Raw genomic sequence first — 16,934 nt, forward strand, 5'->3', positions numbered from 1 at the left:
CAAGCAGTGGTCCATCAAGTATAAAAACCAAACTTCTCAATCGCTAGCACAGTATAGCACCCAGCCTGGGATATCACTGATCGGAGTGGTAACCTTGTTCCAAAGCAACTTTTCAACCAATGCCCTCAATTTGCAAGCCACAAGCATGGCAAATAAAAGGCAAAAATCTACCTCTCGAAGAAAACACCATCTATTGTCCCACATAATCTAATTTTATGTCAGGACCCAAATCAGCCTGTCAATGAAATAATTGGATAAAACAGACCACCTGATGCCAAGGAATGAAAAAGACTCCATTATTATAACAGAATCATCAGAAATGCCATACAAATAGCAATGAATTTCTCCTAATAACATGAAAACAGGAATTATTTACTTCAACAAAAGATTGCTAAACAGCTCCCCTAATTACAAGCAATTGCTGTCATGACTTTTGAATCGTTTTGGTCAAAGTGCTGAATTGACATTAGAAGAGATATTTAAAACAAAAAAAAAAAACTGTAAGACATTCATATGGAGGAAATTATGAATATTAACATGACTGTGACATTCATTGCTGTGACAAACCTATACTTCAAAAATACAGGACTGCAAAACTTGTCAGGCCACGACGTTCATGTTTGGTAACTGATTCACTTTCAACAGTTGCTGATCCAGCTGAACTACCTTATCCTCAAAGGTGACATATGGATCGAAACTGCAGCCAAGTGAATTACAAACATTTGCTCAAGGACTGAGAAATCCATAGCAACAGCCTGATGGAGAATCTCTCTTATCATCAGTACGACCAAAATGTTCAAGAGAGATTATGTGGGCCATACATCTTCCAATCCTTTAAATGTCATCCCTCGTATTAGCTTGTACCCAAATGCTCTTGACTTCGACACAGATGCTAACAAAAAAATTAGCTTTATTGATTCCAAACTATCTCGTACAGGCCCCGCTTCCTGCAGCACAAAATTTTTGAATGTTGAGAAAATGATGAGGGAGAAGAATGCATCTAGGGGGCAAAAATATTCATCATAAGCTGATTGTATACAGCCAGGAATTAGGACAACTAACAGAGAAACCCATACACAATATCAGAATGTTCGATGAAATGCATCATCTTAAAGATAGTTGCTAACTTTTGTAAACAATTAGCGTATTGAAAGAGATGATAAACATTATCTTTTTCCGGCACTGAACAATCACAGATATGTCTGCTAGATAGGAAATTGTACCTCAAGAACATCAAAGGCCAATGAAAATGTTCAATTATTTCTACTCCAGAAGGAAAATTATTTTCCGAAACTCCCAAGATCAATATAGTTCTTCAACTAGTTTCGGCATCTCATACTTACAATTAAATAAAACTAGTTTCTGCAAACTAGCTTCTGCAATATAGTTTCTGAAACTCCCAAGATTAATATAGCTCTTTAAACTAGTTTCTGTGTCTCATGCTTGGAATCAAAACAAACTACTGAATACTGATCATATAGTTATAACCTTGCAAAATCTTCCTAGGCAACTCATAGTATAAGCATATAGCGGGATCAATGCCAAGCTTAAAAAAATTATGTTGAGTAGAATTATTATAACTTTGCAATATGTTCTCAACAGTTATGGTGTTCCATTTGTTATTTCATGGGTAGTATAAATATCTAATCAGAGAGCACCAAGTACAGCAAGACATCCTTCCTCAGTGCAAAATAACAAAGAAAATAAAATAAGAAAGAGCTCAATCACTGTATGAGTCACAAACTCAAATGTGCGACTCCCATCTCAAACTGTACTTTTGGTTGATGCACTGCAATAGCGAAGGCACACCATCTCAAGCACATTTTATTCGCCATGTCCTCTCTTGGTACTAGTACTACATACCTCATGAATTCCATCCCCAGTTTTAATCCTCTCCAATATACTGGCATTCACTCCATTCATCATATTATGCTAAAGTGCCCTTTCAACTGCCCAATTCTTCTATTTTTAACACATTGTCTGCTTCATATCATATACACTTCTCTTTATTTCCTATAATTTTCAACTATCACATAACATCATCAAGAGAATGCTCTCCACTTTATTCACCCCGTTTTAATGCTATTTCTGCTACTTTCATCTATCGCTTTATCAATGTCTAACAGAATGAAGATTGGTATCTGAACACTTCAACGCATTTCATCAACAATTCAATCGGCAAATTGGGTTTGGTCTGACTAAATTAATAACCTCTAACCTCTAAACTTTCTTCCATATAAACAATTTCATAAGTAATATCCACCTCATCTTAATCCTATCAAACAGCACTAGGGAAATGTAGCATGCAGGTCAATTACCTCATCAATTAGCTTCCCATTTGATCAGTTTAATCTAATTTTCTATGGTTCCATTTGCAATAACATCTTTTTCTCTTTAAATTTTACATCCTACTTCATCCAGAAAGACCATAAATTCTTGTATTTGTTGATTCTTTTAAGACATACTTGGGAACAATCCGCCAGATCTGGCAGGATCGGTAAGGGAAGAGAGCGATGGAGCGGAAGAGGAGGAGCCAGAGAAGAGAGGAATCACGAGAGTCGCGGGCTGATCCTTGTAAGATTAAAAAACAAATAACGCAAAAAAAAAACTCTCGGTGGGGATCAGGTCCCATGACCCCTTGTCCTCTCCCTTCCCGCTCCCATTGCCTTCCTCTCTCCCCTGCTCTGGCACTCTCTTTCCCTCCTGATCATAACCAAAAGCATGGCATAGACATATTAGTGCATAAACACTGCAAACACACTAAGAGCCTAAATTTGGGGATACAACCAGTTTTGGTTGCATGTCTAGATGCCGCAAAAGGGCTTCAGATTGCCTGCACCTAATGCCGTAGCAGACAACCAAACATCTAAATTTGTTCCCTGCAGCTGGGATGCAGCATCTGTGGCACAGATGAAGGCAACCAAACAGCCCCAAAGTTGAAAGATGTGGTCTAAAGTAATACTATGGCAAATACCCCACGGAGGGAAAACTGACTCCAGAATTGTTATGAATGGTTAATAAACTAAAAGTTACAAAACTAGTTAATTAGCCATAGGCAACAAATGCATTAAGGCAGTTACTCATCCATGGTAAAACTATAGAAGACTTAACCACAACAACTGCTTCAGAAGAGGAATTGATGCAACAAAAGAATAAGGCACTAAAGAAATTGATAAAAAATACTAATTGAAAGCAAATCAAAGTGATACATTTCCATGCAACTAATAGAATGATTTCCAGATTGTGAAAAGCAAGCCATATATCAAAAGATATATCTAAAATGATAAACAATAAATCATATCTACGAAATAAGCATCACACAAGATCATGATGATTTTGTAAGAAAAGGTTACAAATCTAAATCATAGTAGGATGTTATCATACGTCGTAACTGCGACATGCTTGTTAATCTTCTTTTAGATTGAACTCTTTCCAGATAAGGAGCAATCAGAGAATCCAATTTGACCATCCAAAGTGCAACTGCAGATGTTGTTTGCGGCATGGTCTGGAAATATACAATGATATCATCTAAAGCCATATTAGAACCAAAAGAAGAAGCACATTCATACAACCACTCCTCATTGATGGCACCAACAAAATCAACAAGAACCTGCCATGGATGTTTTCGAGAAAAGAACCAAAAGAAAGAAAGTGTATGTCAGAAACCTTACATAACTACAACTTCAGTAATAAAAGATTGAAAATGACAGTAATTCGTATTTTTTGAAACCAAACCTGCAAAAGCTCTGGCATAGATGATGTGCGTCGCAGCCGCTTGACCCAAAGCTTGTGTGCTGAACTTGTCCATGTATTAGCTAATGCTGCATCAGGCATATTCATCTGTAGAAAAACAGCGAACAGAGATTTCATCAACTAGAGCACTTAAGCTATTACTGCTTACGCTGCAACCATAATCAAAATCGCATGTAATTTCTTTTGAATCCTTGCAAACTACAATTGAAAATCAGAACAAGTTCATACTTGTATGAGACAAACAAGGGGGTAAATAAAGACTATAAGTCAGGTTAAGGTTCACCTCGATTGCATGAATTGCCGCTTTGAGTGCTTGCAACTGGGAAGGCAGAACCTTATGATTTGGACACCCGCTGGTGTCCTCTACTTCCCTACATGTTGCAACGTGGATGGCATATCTTTCTTCAAGATCAAAATCTATCTCAAAGGTAGCATGACATATTTTACAATGTTTTTCATCTCTCCAGTACAAATCATGGCAACTCTCACAGCGTGCTAAAGATTCCATATATGACCTTTTACTGTACTTTACAGCATTAAGACTGGAATAGAAAGAACTCCATATCCATTTGTCAAATGCCTGCAGACGTTCCCATTTTTGCTTCTTATCTTCAGCACCCCTCCCCACTTCAAGAACTATGGCGCCAGATGCAGCCAATAGATTTTCTGTGGATTCTGTAGGAATCGTAACATTGTCTATATCTGAAATAGGTGAAGATCCATCTCCACTATTCGTGTCTAAGTCAGATGGATCAGATCTTCTGGTTTGCCTGATTCTAATTTCATCAGTCATATACTCATCCATTGCTTGACAGAGAAATGTTTCCCTCTTCTCCAAAGACGCACAAAGGCGAGCCTCCCGTGTGCCTCTACCATCTAAAACAGAGCGCAGTGTATGCAGAGCCTACATTGCAGTTAAAGACAGCAATATTCTTCCAGGTTAGCTTAGAGAAAATAAGTTATAAGAAAATCAATGGATTTCCTTAATTGACATGTAAAGGAGATTATGAACAACCTGTGATGTATCGATCACCTCCCAATGACCATCTTCAGAAGACTCAAAATAGACCCTTCGATGGCCTGGATCATCTGCAGTACAAGGGCCAAGAAAAAGCCAATAGCTATTGTACCTACGATCAGATCCTAAATATATGGACTGTAATGGATGCACAACTTGACCAGGTTCTCCCATAGGCTCAGAGTTCTTTGTTCTGGAGACCGATGGGTGATATTCATTTGCATTGACAGAGGATTGCTTAGTTGTCTTTAAGAAGGTAGCAGAAAAATCAGTTGGACAAGAAACTGGTAAAGAGTGTGTTTCTTCTACATTATGGGCAGGTCCCTCCCATGATGCTTGGGATAGTAGATGATTATTTGTCGATGATTTCTTTATTTTTGCACCTGATCCATGAGATTGTGTGCTGGGAATGACTGATATGACTCTTATTGGTTCCTGCATAGAAAGAGTAACATAATGGCTGTAAAAAATTTTACAAGTTCTAGGGAAGTTGAGCCAAGATTTTTCTGACTGTTAAACAAAAGGGTTTGCCAACTTAAATTCATCGGATCACAGAATTCTCTTTATCTGGTGTAATCTAACTTTTATTTCCCAGGTTAAGAAAACAGAGCACGTTGGGTCAAGAATTATGAGCCGCCTAAAAGGACGATGTTCAGGCTTAAGCAATAGAATAATGCAACTAGGAACAACTCTCTTTATAGAGCAAGAAAGGCATTATTAAAATATCTTTTTACAGGGTCAACTTGTTACATGATACAGTTAATGTTGATAATTATTGGCATTAATGTTCAGATTCCTTTATCAATACAAGAAATGTTCACAATCATTATCTAGCCTTTCCCAACTGTTTGGGTTAAGCTAGTAGAAGAAATTTTGAGAAGGAAAAATTCATGCAATAGAAACAACAAAATATGATGCATTTGTTCAATAACATAGCGCATCAAAAAATGGTGGCACAATAACATAAAAGGTAAATAAATGAAGGTTAGACAGGAAATAGGGACAATGAACAGAGAGGAGATAAATATTGGAGAAAAAACAAATATAGAGTGAAAATTGGGGTAAGCTGCAATTCATTAGTTCAGAAAAGAGAGGGTAGAATGGTTGAAATTGTAGATAAAAAAACAAAAGGCTGGCATATGTTTAGCCAAAAAAATAGCAACTCCAGAATGTACAAAAGGTCTTGTCAAAACATTCTCAAAAAAAGAGGAAATATACAGACATATTCAGTGGAGATAGTTACAGAGTTAAAATATATATCCCTCAAAAATCCCTACTTGAATATTTACCCTTCAGAGGTAAAGAAGAATATACACACCCTTACAAGTCTAAAATTTGCATATTATGTTGCATTTTATTACATCATTTTCAATATAAGTTTAGCTTGGTGAAAAATAAACCTAAATTATCCATTGACTATTTTTCCCCTATTTATATATGATTCTTAGCATGTCAAAAATTTCATGACAGCTTCTACTTCTTAGCAGTAAATAAGCAACTAAGCAAACTAAGTGGAAGGATATCTATATGTGCGTGTGTAGTGTGTGAAACTTGGCATATTTTCAGAGGAGCATATATGCAAGTTCCAAATTGTTGGAGGAATACATGTAGTTTTCGTTTTTTAGGGGTAACTAAACAAATAAGCACTTTTTAAAGATAAATATGGAAAAAAACCTAAACATCCTCAGTAAAAAAAAACAGAAGATAAAAGAAAAATAGATAATCAATATTTTATAATAAACATGAAATACAAAAATAGGAAAGGTTAGATAGGTCAGCTAACTTCTGATTACCTCAGGTCTTACAATAGAACCAGCACCAACAAGATCAACAAGAGCTGCCAAAGCATTCAACTTCTCTTCAATGCTTAAATCTGAGTATTCACCCTCCATCAATCCAAGAACCCATGCTTCCCCTGAATAACTTTCATCAATTTCAGTGCATTTAGCTACCTCTTGGCCTGTTTTCTTTCGCCGAGCCTTGTACTTAACGATCCACCTTTCATGTATAGCAGAATTAATCTCCTCAGAATCATCATTGCTGGAGCTAGCATCCACAGAGTCATCATCTACACTTCCTGAATCCTCGGTATCCGATAGAAGGTCTTCTTTTCCTTTAACATGAGGATCCACACGAAGACGATATGCTGAAGGCCCAATTTTCTCAAACAATGTGATATCACTGGAAAGAGTTGAGCTTATCAACTGTTCTAGATCTTCTTTTGTGTTGGGGAGGTCAAGGTCAACAATCTGAAGAATAACAAATAAAGGCCATATGAATACATTAAAAACTTGCATGCTCAGATATCGCGCAGATTTGATTTTTTCAAGGATGCATCATAGACTTTTTTTGATTATACCTGAGAAGCTCTTGCCAGCTCAGAAACTTTTAAACCACCAGTTCCTTGCTTAGATAACAATGTAAATAGTTCTCCTTTCAGTGTACGGGGACATAGGCCATATTTAGCCATTCGGTTCCTCTCCTGCAATATGAACATATAAGAGATGAAAAATGAGGCATTTTCTTTTAATTCATGACTATTTTAGCCCAGCACAAAACTGCACTTCTTAACCTGAACTTGATGAGGCATAAAATTTATAGTAACACTAAGAATGACAACATAAATAAGATAAAGAGGTTAGATACATTATAAAGGACCAGCAAGTAGACAACAACAATATATTGAATGATAACATATGATCTGGAGCTCAGAAGTAGATATTATAATGTAAGTAATCTAAAAGCCCACTTAAGATTTACACAGCGCTATCCCACATTGTACAATGGAAACAATTTTAAAATAGCTCGGTAGCCTGCCGAACATGACCAATCATCCATGAAGAAATCAACAGGTACTTAACAATGGTAATGTTGAATTGTTTCCACAACCTAATCAAATGACAATTTGTTTGTCTTGCAGACACATGGAAATTACTCTCTTGCTTTGACATTTGTAAGATCTCACACTAACAAAGGAATGACAAGCATGCATAACAAATCAAGCAGCACTGTCAGACTGCTGCTATAGAAACGCGATAGTATTAGATACCTCAGCCCACAAAAAAAAAAAAAAATCAACAATAAGAAAATATGCGGTCATATTAAGTACTAATAACAACAACAACAATAGTAATTCATATAAAGGTTTCAAAAGCCAGCCCATGCTGATCTGTGCCAACCAGCATAGATCATGTTAGGAACAGTACCAGCACATAATACAGTTGGCACAGTATTAATTTTTTAAAGTATTCTTGATTAAAACAAGTCATTAAATCCTTTTTAAATTTTTTGTTTCGGCACTGCACAACACCTATGCTGGCACAGATATGTGGGCCAATGCTGGCACATGGCACAACCACCGGCATCAGCACTTAAACCTTTGCCTTATACCCACCCATCATGCTAAAGAGTCATTTTTTAATACCTTGCTAAAAATTTGTCTCTTTGCTGTATTCTGCTTAGAACCATAACCTGCCGCAACCAACACTTGTCGCAGTATTTCAGTCCATGTAAGAGAATTGAGAGATCTACTCCAGAAATTCACATCAAGTTCCTGTTCTCTTACCTGCATGAGAAACAAATTCCAAACCAAAATGTACATGAGAGTTTAACTAGAGAAAAAAGCACAAGAATGGAGGGTTTGGTAAGTTATGAAATGAGGAGTCATAATGAAGAAGAATAAAGCACCGAGTTAGTGTTCAAAATTGGATGTTTTCCAATCATCAGAGCATACTGCCCAAAAAATCATAAAATCTAAGTCACATAACACAAGATTTATTGGTATTACTCTAACAGTGTAATAAGAGATATAGTGAAAGCAACAAATTTCAACCTATTTTCTGATTAAACAGCATCTAAATGCGGAACAACTCAAAAATTCTTCATGCTTCTTTTAGTAAGAACCAGAAAGAAGAAATATGCTAGCCCAAATATACAAAACCTAGACCTAACTTTGAGCCACGTTCACCTTCATAAAAAGTATCTCTAAGAAACGAAACACCTTCACCTGATATAGGTCAAGAAAGTTCCTCAATATTTTCCTTCTGAATTACTTACACATGAAACAAAGAAATCTATAGCTTGATCTACCAAATAACTATGAAAAAATTGGATGTCCAGAAATATCAAAAAAATAATTGATGGGTCCAGACTCCAGACACATAGCTCAGCTAACAACGATATATCTCAATTTTATGTTTCATCGACATGGGCAACAAAGAAGAATAACAGTGATACATACATTTCCATGCACTTGTTAATAACTTGGGATTGCAAGAGATCAAATTCATAACATGCCAAGGGAAAAAGGAAAAGCCAATCAGTAATTAAAAAAAAAACTTCTGGCTGGTTTTACAATATGAGAAATAACAAGAAGAAATTATGAAGCATTCACTCAGTATCGTAAACTTACAAAGTTCAGAAACCCCAGAAATTTGCAGTCCTTGAAAGCTCGGCGGATGAATCCGGCAGTTATCTCCTTCTCCACATCTAACAGAAGCAGCTTGAGAAGAGCCACATGAATTTTTCCTAATAACAAGGAGTCCTGGAATTCATATATGAAAAGTAACAGTTCAATATCAATATGCAAAAATGGTGCATAAGAGTAAGTTCTTAAAAATATTTAATTTAGATTTAGCCTTCAAAAGGCTTTTACCTTGTCATGGAATGCCTGAGCAAGCTCATCTAGGGTAAAGGGGCATACTTCAATTGTTACAGAATGAGTATACAAGAAACGCAAAACCTGCTTAAGAAACAACGCATCAGAAAGACATTTCGAGGGTAAAATAATATGGCAACTTCCAAGGACAAAGGTAAGATCTATCCCAACACCATTCTACTATTGGCAGCAAAGTATGTTGTAAGTAAGGTCTACCTCAAAGCTTCTACTTGAAAAGGTAATGGGGAAGAAAGCATACCAAGCCAGGCTTGGTTAACATATACTGAGAGAGAAGGGGAGGACTGAGCCAAAATATAAAATATATTCTCTTCATGGATGCTGTTACAATGCAATTAGTTCTATTTGTGCCGATCATGATTGCAGGGCCGAAAGAAGAGCAAATATCTGTTGCAAGTTTTTTATTTATGGTTCCCAGGTGGGTGCATGCCTAAGCACCTAATCCACATCCATTCACTATTTTAGATTTTCTTCTTGTTGATCCATAGCCAAGTGTCATAAGCTAAACTGAATGGTCTCAGTAACCAACATATTTCTAGAAGCAGACACAAGAGGCAGCAAAATACCTAACCATGTTTCTGTTATCTTACATAAAAGTATAGAATTATGAAAATATTCATTATACAGAGCAAAAGATTAAACACTGACTGCATCATTTTTCTGAATCATCATCTAAACTTATTATTTAGTAGGAAAAATTTGATATTATCGAGAACAGGAGGGTAATAGCTGATTATGAATGAAATTAAACATCATCCTTAAAATGAAGAAAAAGCAAACATGATAATGAGTCACAAGAGATCTAGCAAATTAACAGTGAGAAATATATTTGCACCGACAGCATACACATGTATCTATTTGACTAGTTTTAATATGTGTACTAATAGCCCTCATTCAGGAGGTTTCATAGCTATGAAACTAATGATTATGTGGTAAAAGCTACAGCGGGATGTTGAAGGGGAGCTGCAATTGGAATTGTTGTATATCTAGAAAAGCTGAGGTAAAAAGTGAAGATGGCTCAAATTTATTTCCAGTTATACTAGCACGGTTAACAGAGAAATTCCTCATGGCATATAGTGAAAGTCATATGAATTTCAGCGCCAGGCAGAAGATGCAATTAACAAGGGAAAAGAGAAGTCTCCTAACCTTGAACAGTTTTTTAACGAGTTCTGGTGAAGAATCCCAAGGTCTTATGCAGAATGGCAGCTTCATTTTCACACTTTGTGGAGGAAACCTGGTCAGCAAGTCTTTGAAAAAAAAAGAATATTAATTGTGGTATGTCTGACAAGATAAACAGATCCCTACAGAATCTGGGGAGCAAAGAAACCTTTGCAAAGCGGACACCCATGTCTTCCACTTGAAGCAAGATGGGCAGAACATCTCAATGGATTTGGTCCAGCCTGTAACTCCCTGAGTTCCAGCTCCTCATCATCAACTAATACTGTCAGCGCATTTGATTGTTCCAAAGATTTTGGTTCGTCAAGTGAAAGCTTGCATTCTGTTGGATGAGGTTTCTTCTGATCTACATTCTTGCCACATAGTACCTGAGTATTGTGCAAAAAATTGAAGAACAGAATGCATAATATTTTGTCTTGATGTAGATTTGCATATTGATTACACATCTTTAAGTTACTTTACCAAAAAAATTGTGACTGCATGCAAAAATTTCAATGATCTCTAGCCGATTTACAGGCTAGAGACTATCTTTCAGCTGCACACCAGCTAATTTCCATCAGCTGCTTGACTTTCATTATTACTTTAATATTCGTATTACAGAGAACATTCAAGGCAACAGTACCTTTCTTTTCCTTATGGGAAGCTTTCTCTTCTCCTTTATCTTTTTCCATGATGTATTTTGTCTCTGCATGATAAAAAGTTATAAGAGAAAACTCTCTACCTAAGGTCTTAGAATGGGCTAAATCTACAAGGACAACAATGAATCCCTTAAAGCATGAGAAAAAAGACAAAGTTAAAGAATAAAATATTTACTGAACCTGTCCCCTTTGCTGCATTCTTTTTGAAACCTGACACATCACTTTTTTAAAAGAAGCATTAGATTTGAACAGCATCCAGGCTGCACTTCCATTCACAAAATCAATACCAGTTGGAAACTTTCCACTTCCTGAATTTGTTGCACGCCATACTGTCATCAAACCTTTTCCCAGACCACACTTCTTTTCAGGAACATTTCTTTCATGGGAAGTTATGGGGTCCACCAAAGGAAACTCCAAGACCTAGAAATGAATATATTTGATGAAAGAAAATAAAAGAAAGCCACAAGTTAGATTACATTTCAAATCTTGAAAGAAAAGATGAGCACATTCTGGTTTTAACAGACATCTGGTAAACATCATAAGGTGGTCATCCCTTCCTCGTCATTGATGTGATGATGAAAAATAATACCAACCAAGCCTTAACCCACCAAGATAATGTGAACCATGGAGCACAATTACAAATTTAGATAATAGATATCTAACTAAAAGAAAACTCTTAAAAAAATGATATTGAACATATTCAAAATTAACTGCTATCAAGACAGACTGCACAATACAATGTAAAGGAAGTATACTGTCATCAAAAAAAATAATATAACTAATAAGAAGAGAAGAAAGTACAAGCCAAGAATGCTTTTAAGAAAATCTGTTTCGCACATTACAACTTATCTCATCTATTATGTATAGACTAAAATTTGCAACTTTGAAAGGGAAACTGAGCTACTTATCAAATCATTTGAAAATAGTTCAGGTACCTTTCTCTTTTTGAGGCTTCTTTGGCTATTGTAACAAGACTGAAGGTTTTGCCCCTTTTCTGAACCTGCCCACATGCAAAAAAAGCATTAAACCATATAAAGTTAGAAACACAAAAATGGAACTACAACTAAAAATAAGTAAAAAAATCTTGACTAAATGGTTTGTAGTTTATACTGAATTATCCTGCTAGTTAACATATAAGTATACAGTAACATGATGCAATACATACACTTTACAGAAGCAAGCAACAGAAACACTCTCCGAAATAAATATAAAAATCATAAAAGATGCTTACAATTGAATGATTGAGAGCATATCGACTTTTATCTGTGCCTCCTAGACATAAACCTTACAGATAAGTTTTCTTTTGTTAAAGTAGTCAAACCTCAATATTATATAGAATATTTAACAACAAGTAAATGAGCAAATTGATGGCAATAATTGCACAGACAAGGGATCAAACATGAGAAATAGATTTTAGACATGTCAGTTTGTGAAAATTAGATGCCTAGATGATGGAAGACTAAGATATGATGATAGAATAATTTGTTTTTTATTTTATCTTAGTCCTGATAAGAATAAAAGACTCAAGGTTCTGCCTCCTGGGAGGAAGTGCTATGCTACCGCACCACATCCTAACAGAAAACGAAAGTTGGAAAAGTCTAATATTTCTTACAAATAGACACCATCAAGAGATGAAATCTGATCCAGATCTTTTCCAAGTTTATATATACTAATTCAAGGATTATAAAACAATTTCATGCCATACTAAAAGATAAGTATCCTTTAGACATTGAAATTTTAAAAATTCTGTTATAGCAGATGACAACAGATCGCTGTGCTTAAAGTCTTCCTTTAATGTAGTCACTTCATGTTCAACTTACCACCATCTTGGAAAAAGGACCACTATTAACAGTATCATTCCATAAAGGGAAAAAACGGGAAAAAAAAGTGACTCAGTTAACAAATCCATTTTCTGGGCTCAATATGCAGAGAAAGACATACCTGTACGATAGCTGAAAGCATTTCCAGGAGGAGGATCAAACTCTACTCCAAGGGGAGGACCATCTTTGCGAAATACTTTTTTCAAAATATAGTCCTGGGAAAATAAAACTTGTAAGCGAACAAGATGTTTCTTTTCTGCACAATGCATTCTCCCAGCAACAGAGTTCTTCATATGTTGTCCTGAAATCTTGTGACTGTCTTTATGTCTCACAAGCTGGTTGCTAGAATGTCCTGCGCAGCATTTCTTCTTTAAAAAGGTTGATTCTGGATTCCATAGCTCATAAGATATCAACAAAGTGTGGCCCTTTTTTTTCTCCCTTACCTGATATATTTGCCCTATGCATTATTGGTGCTGAGTGTCTGTCTTTCTGGCTGACATGCCTACCATCAGCAAAAAATACATTGTCATTTGATTGATCTGATTCTGGTTCCACAGATTCAATGGATTTCAATTTACTCAGAGCTTCATTCTCCTTTTTCTCTTTCCTTCTCCTCTCAACAAACCATGTACGGATCTGGTTATATGTCAAATTAAGGGATATAGCATACTCTTCCATTGCCTTTTGCTTTGGATATTTCTCATCTGCATTCAAGAGCAAGAGGACACACAATAAGAATGCAATTAGACATAAGATCCTTGTCGATATTTAAATAAATGAGCAGTCATTTAGAAAAGAGATAATAGAAACAAGCAAAGCACACTCAAACTAGCAAATTGATACCTGAGTACAATTTTTCCAGTGATTGAAGTTGGGCTTGTGTCTTCTTTGTCCCATTGTCTTTCTTTGCATTGTTATCATCATTGCCCATCAACCCAGCAGAAGTCTAGAGAAAATCTTCCACACCAGAAGTTAGAACACAGAAATGGTGACATATGGAGAACTGTTCCAAACAAACAGATACTGCATCTCATGTACAAAGTTATTTCCAAACAAATAAGGTCAAAATAATGTATAAATCAAAAGCAACTGAAAATTGTTCAACAGATGCTGCAGCCTATAAGAAGAGCGTACATTTTACACAGCAAAATTAATCACACAAATGGTGTATAAATGAACCCAAGAAATTCAAAGAGCAACAAGGCAATTAAACAGGTGATTTCTAAACAAAGTTCAGCCATAAAAATTAACTTTACAAAATCATAAATAACATTTTAGAGCTAGTGAAAAAGCATGAGCCAAAATCAATGTGGAAAACAAATTCATAAATAAATTCAATTCCTTCATAGAATCTCAGATCATCAGCATAAGGTCACTATAGAACTTGGGCAGCATCAAGAAATTTTCAAATAAATCTGACTAACAGCTTTCTGCACCAATGCTCCACAAAATTCTTTGTCTAGTCAATCGCATGATAAACCAGCAATATCCTCTCAATAAATTGACCGCCAGATGACAATCAGACAAATTATTTAGACAACCAACCTGGACACCATAATTAGCAAAAAGACTTTGAACAGCTTTATAGTGGCTATCTCCCTGGATATATGGCACATCAAAACACAGAACCAAACAATAATAACAGAAATGGCATCAACAATAGAAAGATCGTTATACAGCAGTAACCATTTCTCACTTCAAATGGAAAATAAAGACTAATATAACTTAAAAGAACATTATCCGACCAGGGAAGAATACAGAATCATATCAAACTTCAGATCAGCTAGTCAACAAGCCATAACCAAATAACTATTACCACTGCCAACATCCAAAATGCAATCATAAATCCAACTCAGCACAAAGTTTCATTGTTGAAGTATCGGAAAAAAAGAAACACTGAACCAAATCCCACACTCAAAAAGATAGTAAAACAGAAAACCAATATTCGAAACCTCAGATTTATCGCTGAAACCCCATATTTCCATTAAACCCCCAAATTAAAAGAAATCACAGTGCAACTTATCTTGTCCATCTCCTTAAAACCAGACCTGCACACCGATAATTATAGCCCAGCAAGATTCTCCTGCGAGCTGGGCAGGGGCATGATTGTAGTCTGCTCTTCCATTCTATGCTAGGGCTTGGCATGCTTAGCATGTAGTGGCATGGCATCATTCCAAGTATCGGCATGCAGCCGAGACATCTCAGTGCCACAATCCAGTAAGGCACTGGCATGGTAAATATCGTGCCATGCCATGCCAACCAGCACTTGAGTCCACACTATGAGCTACTTCGGAGTAACAACTTCCGGAGCTTTTCATGAATATGCCGACATAAAATAAGAAAAAAAAAAGTTCAAGGGTGTTAAACAGTATCAGTCACATCTCTCTGCAAATTGGAATCAGGAAACTAAGATCACTTAGAAGAACGCTCTCGGACAAAGAATAATACAAAAATCTTATCCAAATTCCAATCAACTAGTCCTAAAAACCACCACCAAATAAAATTTACCACTGGTACCCGGAGCGCCAACACGAAATTAATCATTTGCAACCTTCTACGAAACTGGCAGCCAAATGCCACAGCCAAGAAATTAGTAAAACAGATGATTCATTTATCCGCAAAACAGCAAATCGCCGATCGAGAGAACTGGCAGAGTGAGCTACGAGCAAACCAACGTCCAAAAGAACTCCTTATCCACCTAATTCTTGGATTAAAGCCCCGCACTACCCACTAACAAAACCATCAAAAAGAAAAGCAGTGGTCATATAGGATCAAGATAAAGAAATGCACCTGGAGAAATTCACTGCCCGGATTAAGTTGAAAACAAGAGGTCTCGGAGCTCCCCCAATATCACGGAGCTCTCCAATGGCAACGTGCGCATTTCTAAAGCCACTCCCCGAGGGGATTCTAGCTGGGTTTAGGGTTTCTTGAAGGGATTTCGGGGAAAAGACGAAGGGAACCACATCCATTACCCACGAGGCCACATCGAAATGAAAAGGGCTTCGCACCCGCTCGCGCTATCTGTCTCTCTCCTCCTCCCTCTTTTCCCGACCCCAAAACCCTACCACTCGCCTACGGGCAATGGCTTAAACCCAGCGAAATATCTACTGCGTTGGGAAACAGATGCCCCGGGGTTCGTGGGGATACTACGGAATGGCCCCTCCTCGTTGAATTCGGAAAAGCCGTTCGATCAGGTGGGCTTGGCGATTGGACGGTCGATATGGGTCGCCCTTGGGAGACTTCCGTCCGCTCAATGGGTCGAAAAAGAGTGCTGCGAGTCGAGTCGGGTTAGCCGAAACCCGATCAGACCGGACGGCTCGTGATATGCGTGGGTTCGGCCTTCTCAAGATGATCGTTTGATTTCGCAAATGCCGCCGCTATTTGACCATTTTTCTATTTTAATAGGCACCGTACAACAAGGAAAAACTGCTCTTATTAGGCTTTTGCACCGTTTTTTAAATAAAAATAGTACTTATCAAATTTCATTTTTTAACTTTCATATATGTAGAAAGAGAGAGAGAGAGAGAGAGAGAGTGTATATATATTATGCTAAAGTATATTCAAATGTATATAGGTCTAGAGAAGGTTAATTGTTAACACTTTTACCTCCGAATATGAAGAGATTGTGAACCTATGATCTTCAGACTGTAATGAAGCAATCTTATCGTTGCACTAAGATTCAATTTCATTGAAATTAATAATGCACTTCTCGAAATGAAAATTGATACCATTGGTCATGAACCATGGTATATAAAATACCCAAAGACTAAAAATTATTTATTTTAGAAATTTTTTGTTTTTTTATCGATCGAGCACAAAAGAATTGTAGCATAATTAGCGAGCTAAAGTATGTT

The 16,934-nt window shown here is 36.6% G+C and overlaps 1 protein-coding gene across 3 annotated transcripts; it reads right to left on the bottom strand.

The window, feature by feature from the left end:
* Positions 1 to 313: 313 nt before the first annotated feature.
* Positions 314 to 16,157, bottom strand: LOC103724112 (homeobox-DDT domain protein RLT3). 3 transcript variants are annotated; one of them, XM_008815269.4, is made up of 19 exons: positions 15,871 to 16,157; positions 13,924 to 14,026; positions 13,524 to 13,784; positions 13,202 to 13,432; positions 12,196 to 12,260; positions 11,441 to 11,680; positions 11,245 to 11,307; positions 10,774 to 10,990; positions 10,593 to 10,693; positions 9,426 to 9,512; positions 9,183 to 9,314; positions 8,196 to 8,336; positions 7,131 to 7,253; positions 6,565 to 7,020; positions 4,769 to 5,206; positions 4,037 to 4,657; positions 3,736 to 3,840; positions 3,385 to 3,610; positions 314 to 947 (listed from the first exon to the last, which is right to left on the bottom strand). In XM_008815269.4, the coding sequence occupies exons 2-19, from the start codon at positions 14,009 to 14,011 to the stop codon at positions 925 to 927; spliced, it is 3,618 nt and encodes a 1,205-aa protein (XP_008813491.2). In that variant the 5' UTR covers positions 14,012 to 14,026; positions 15,871 to 16,157; the 3' UTR covers positions 314 to 924. The 3 variants fall into 3 exon arrangements, with proteins under 3 accessions (XP_008813491.2, XP_038987285.1, XP_038987286.1); XM_039131357.1 differs by having other exon boundaries at positions 13,924 to 14,037; positions 15,871 to 16,156; XM_039131358.1 differs by lacking the exon at positions 15,871 to 16,157 and adding an exon at positions 14,505 to 14,594.
* Positions 16,158 to 16,934: the final 777 nt, after the last annotated feature.

The sequence above is a fragment of the Phoenix dactylifera genome, chromosome 11 (genome assembly GCF_009389715.1).
Source record: "Phoenix dactylifera cultivar Barhee BC4 chromosome 11, palm_55x_up_171113_PBpolish2nd_filt_p, whole genome shotgun sequence".
Lineage (NCBI taxonomy): Eukaryota > Viridiplantae > Streptophyta > Magnoliopsida > Arecales > Arecaceae > Phoenix > Phoenix dactylifera.

What these genes read in the sequence shown, in the direction of transcription:
- LOC103724112 (XM_008815269.4), bottom strand. Translation starts at nt 14,011, where the DNA reads ATGGGCAATGATGATAACAATGCAAAGAAAGACAATGGGACAAAGAAG. An exon ending in GAAGCCTCAAAAAGAGAAAG is followed by an intron (nt 11,681 to 12,195) that starts GTACCTGAACTA and finishes ATTCATTTCTAG; the next exon opens with GTCTTGGAGTTTCCTTTGGT. An exon ending in TTCTGGGGTTTCTGAACTTT is followed by an intron (nt 8,337 to 9,182) that starts GTAAGTTTACGA and finishes TTTCTCATGCAG; the next exon opens with GTAAGAGAACAGGAACTTGA.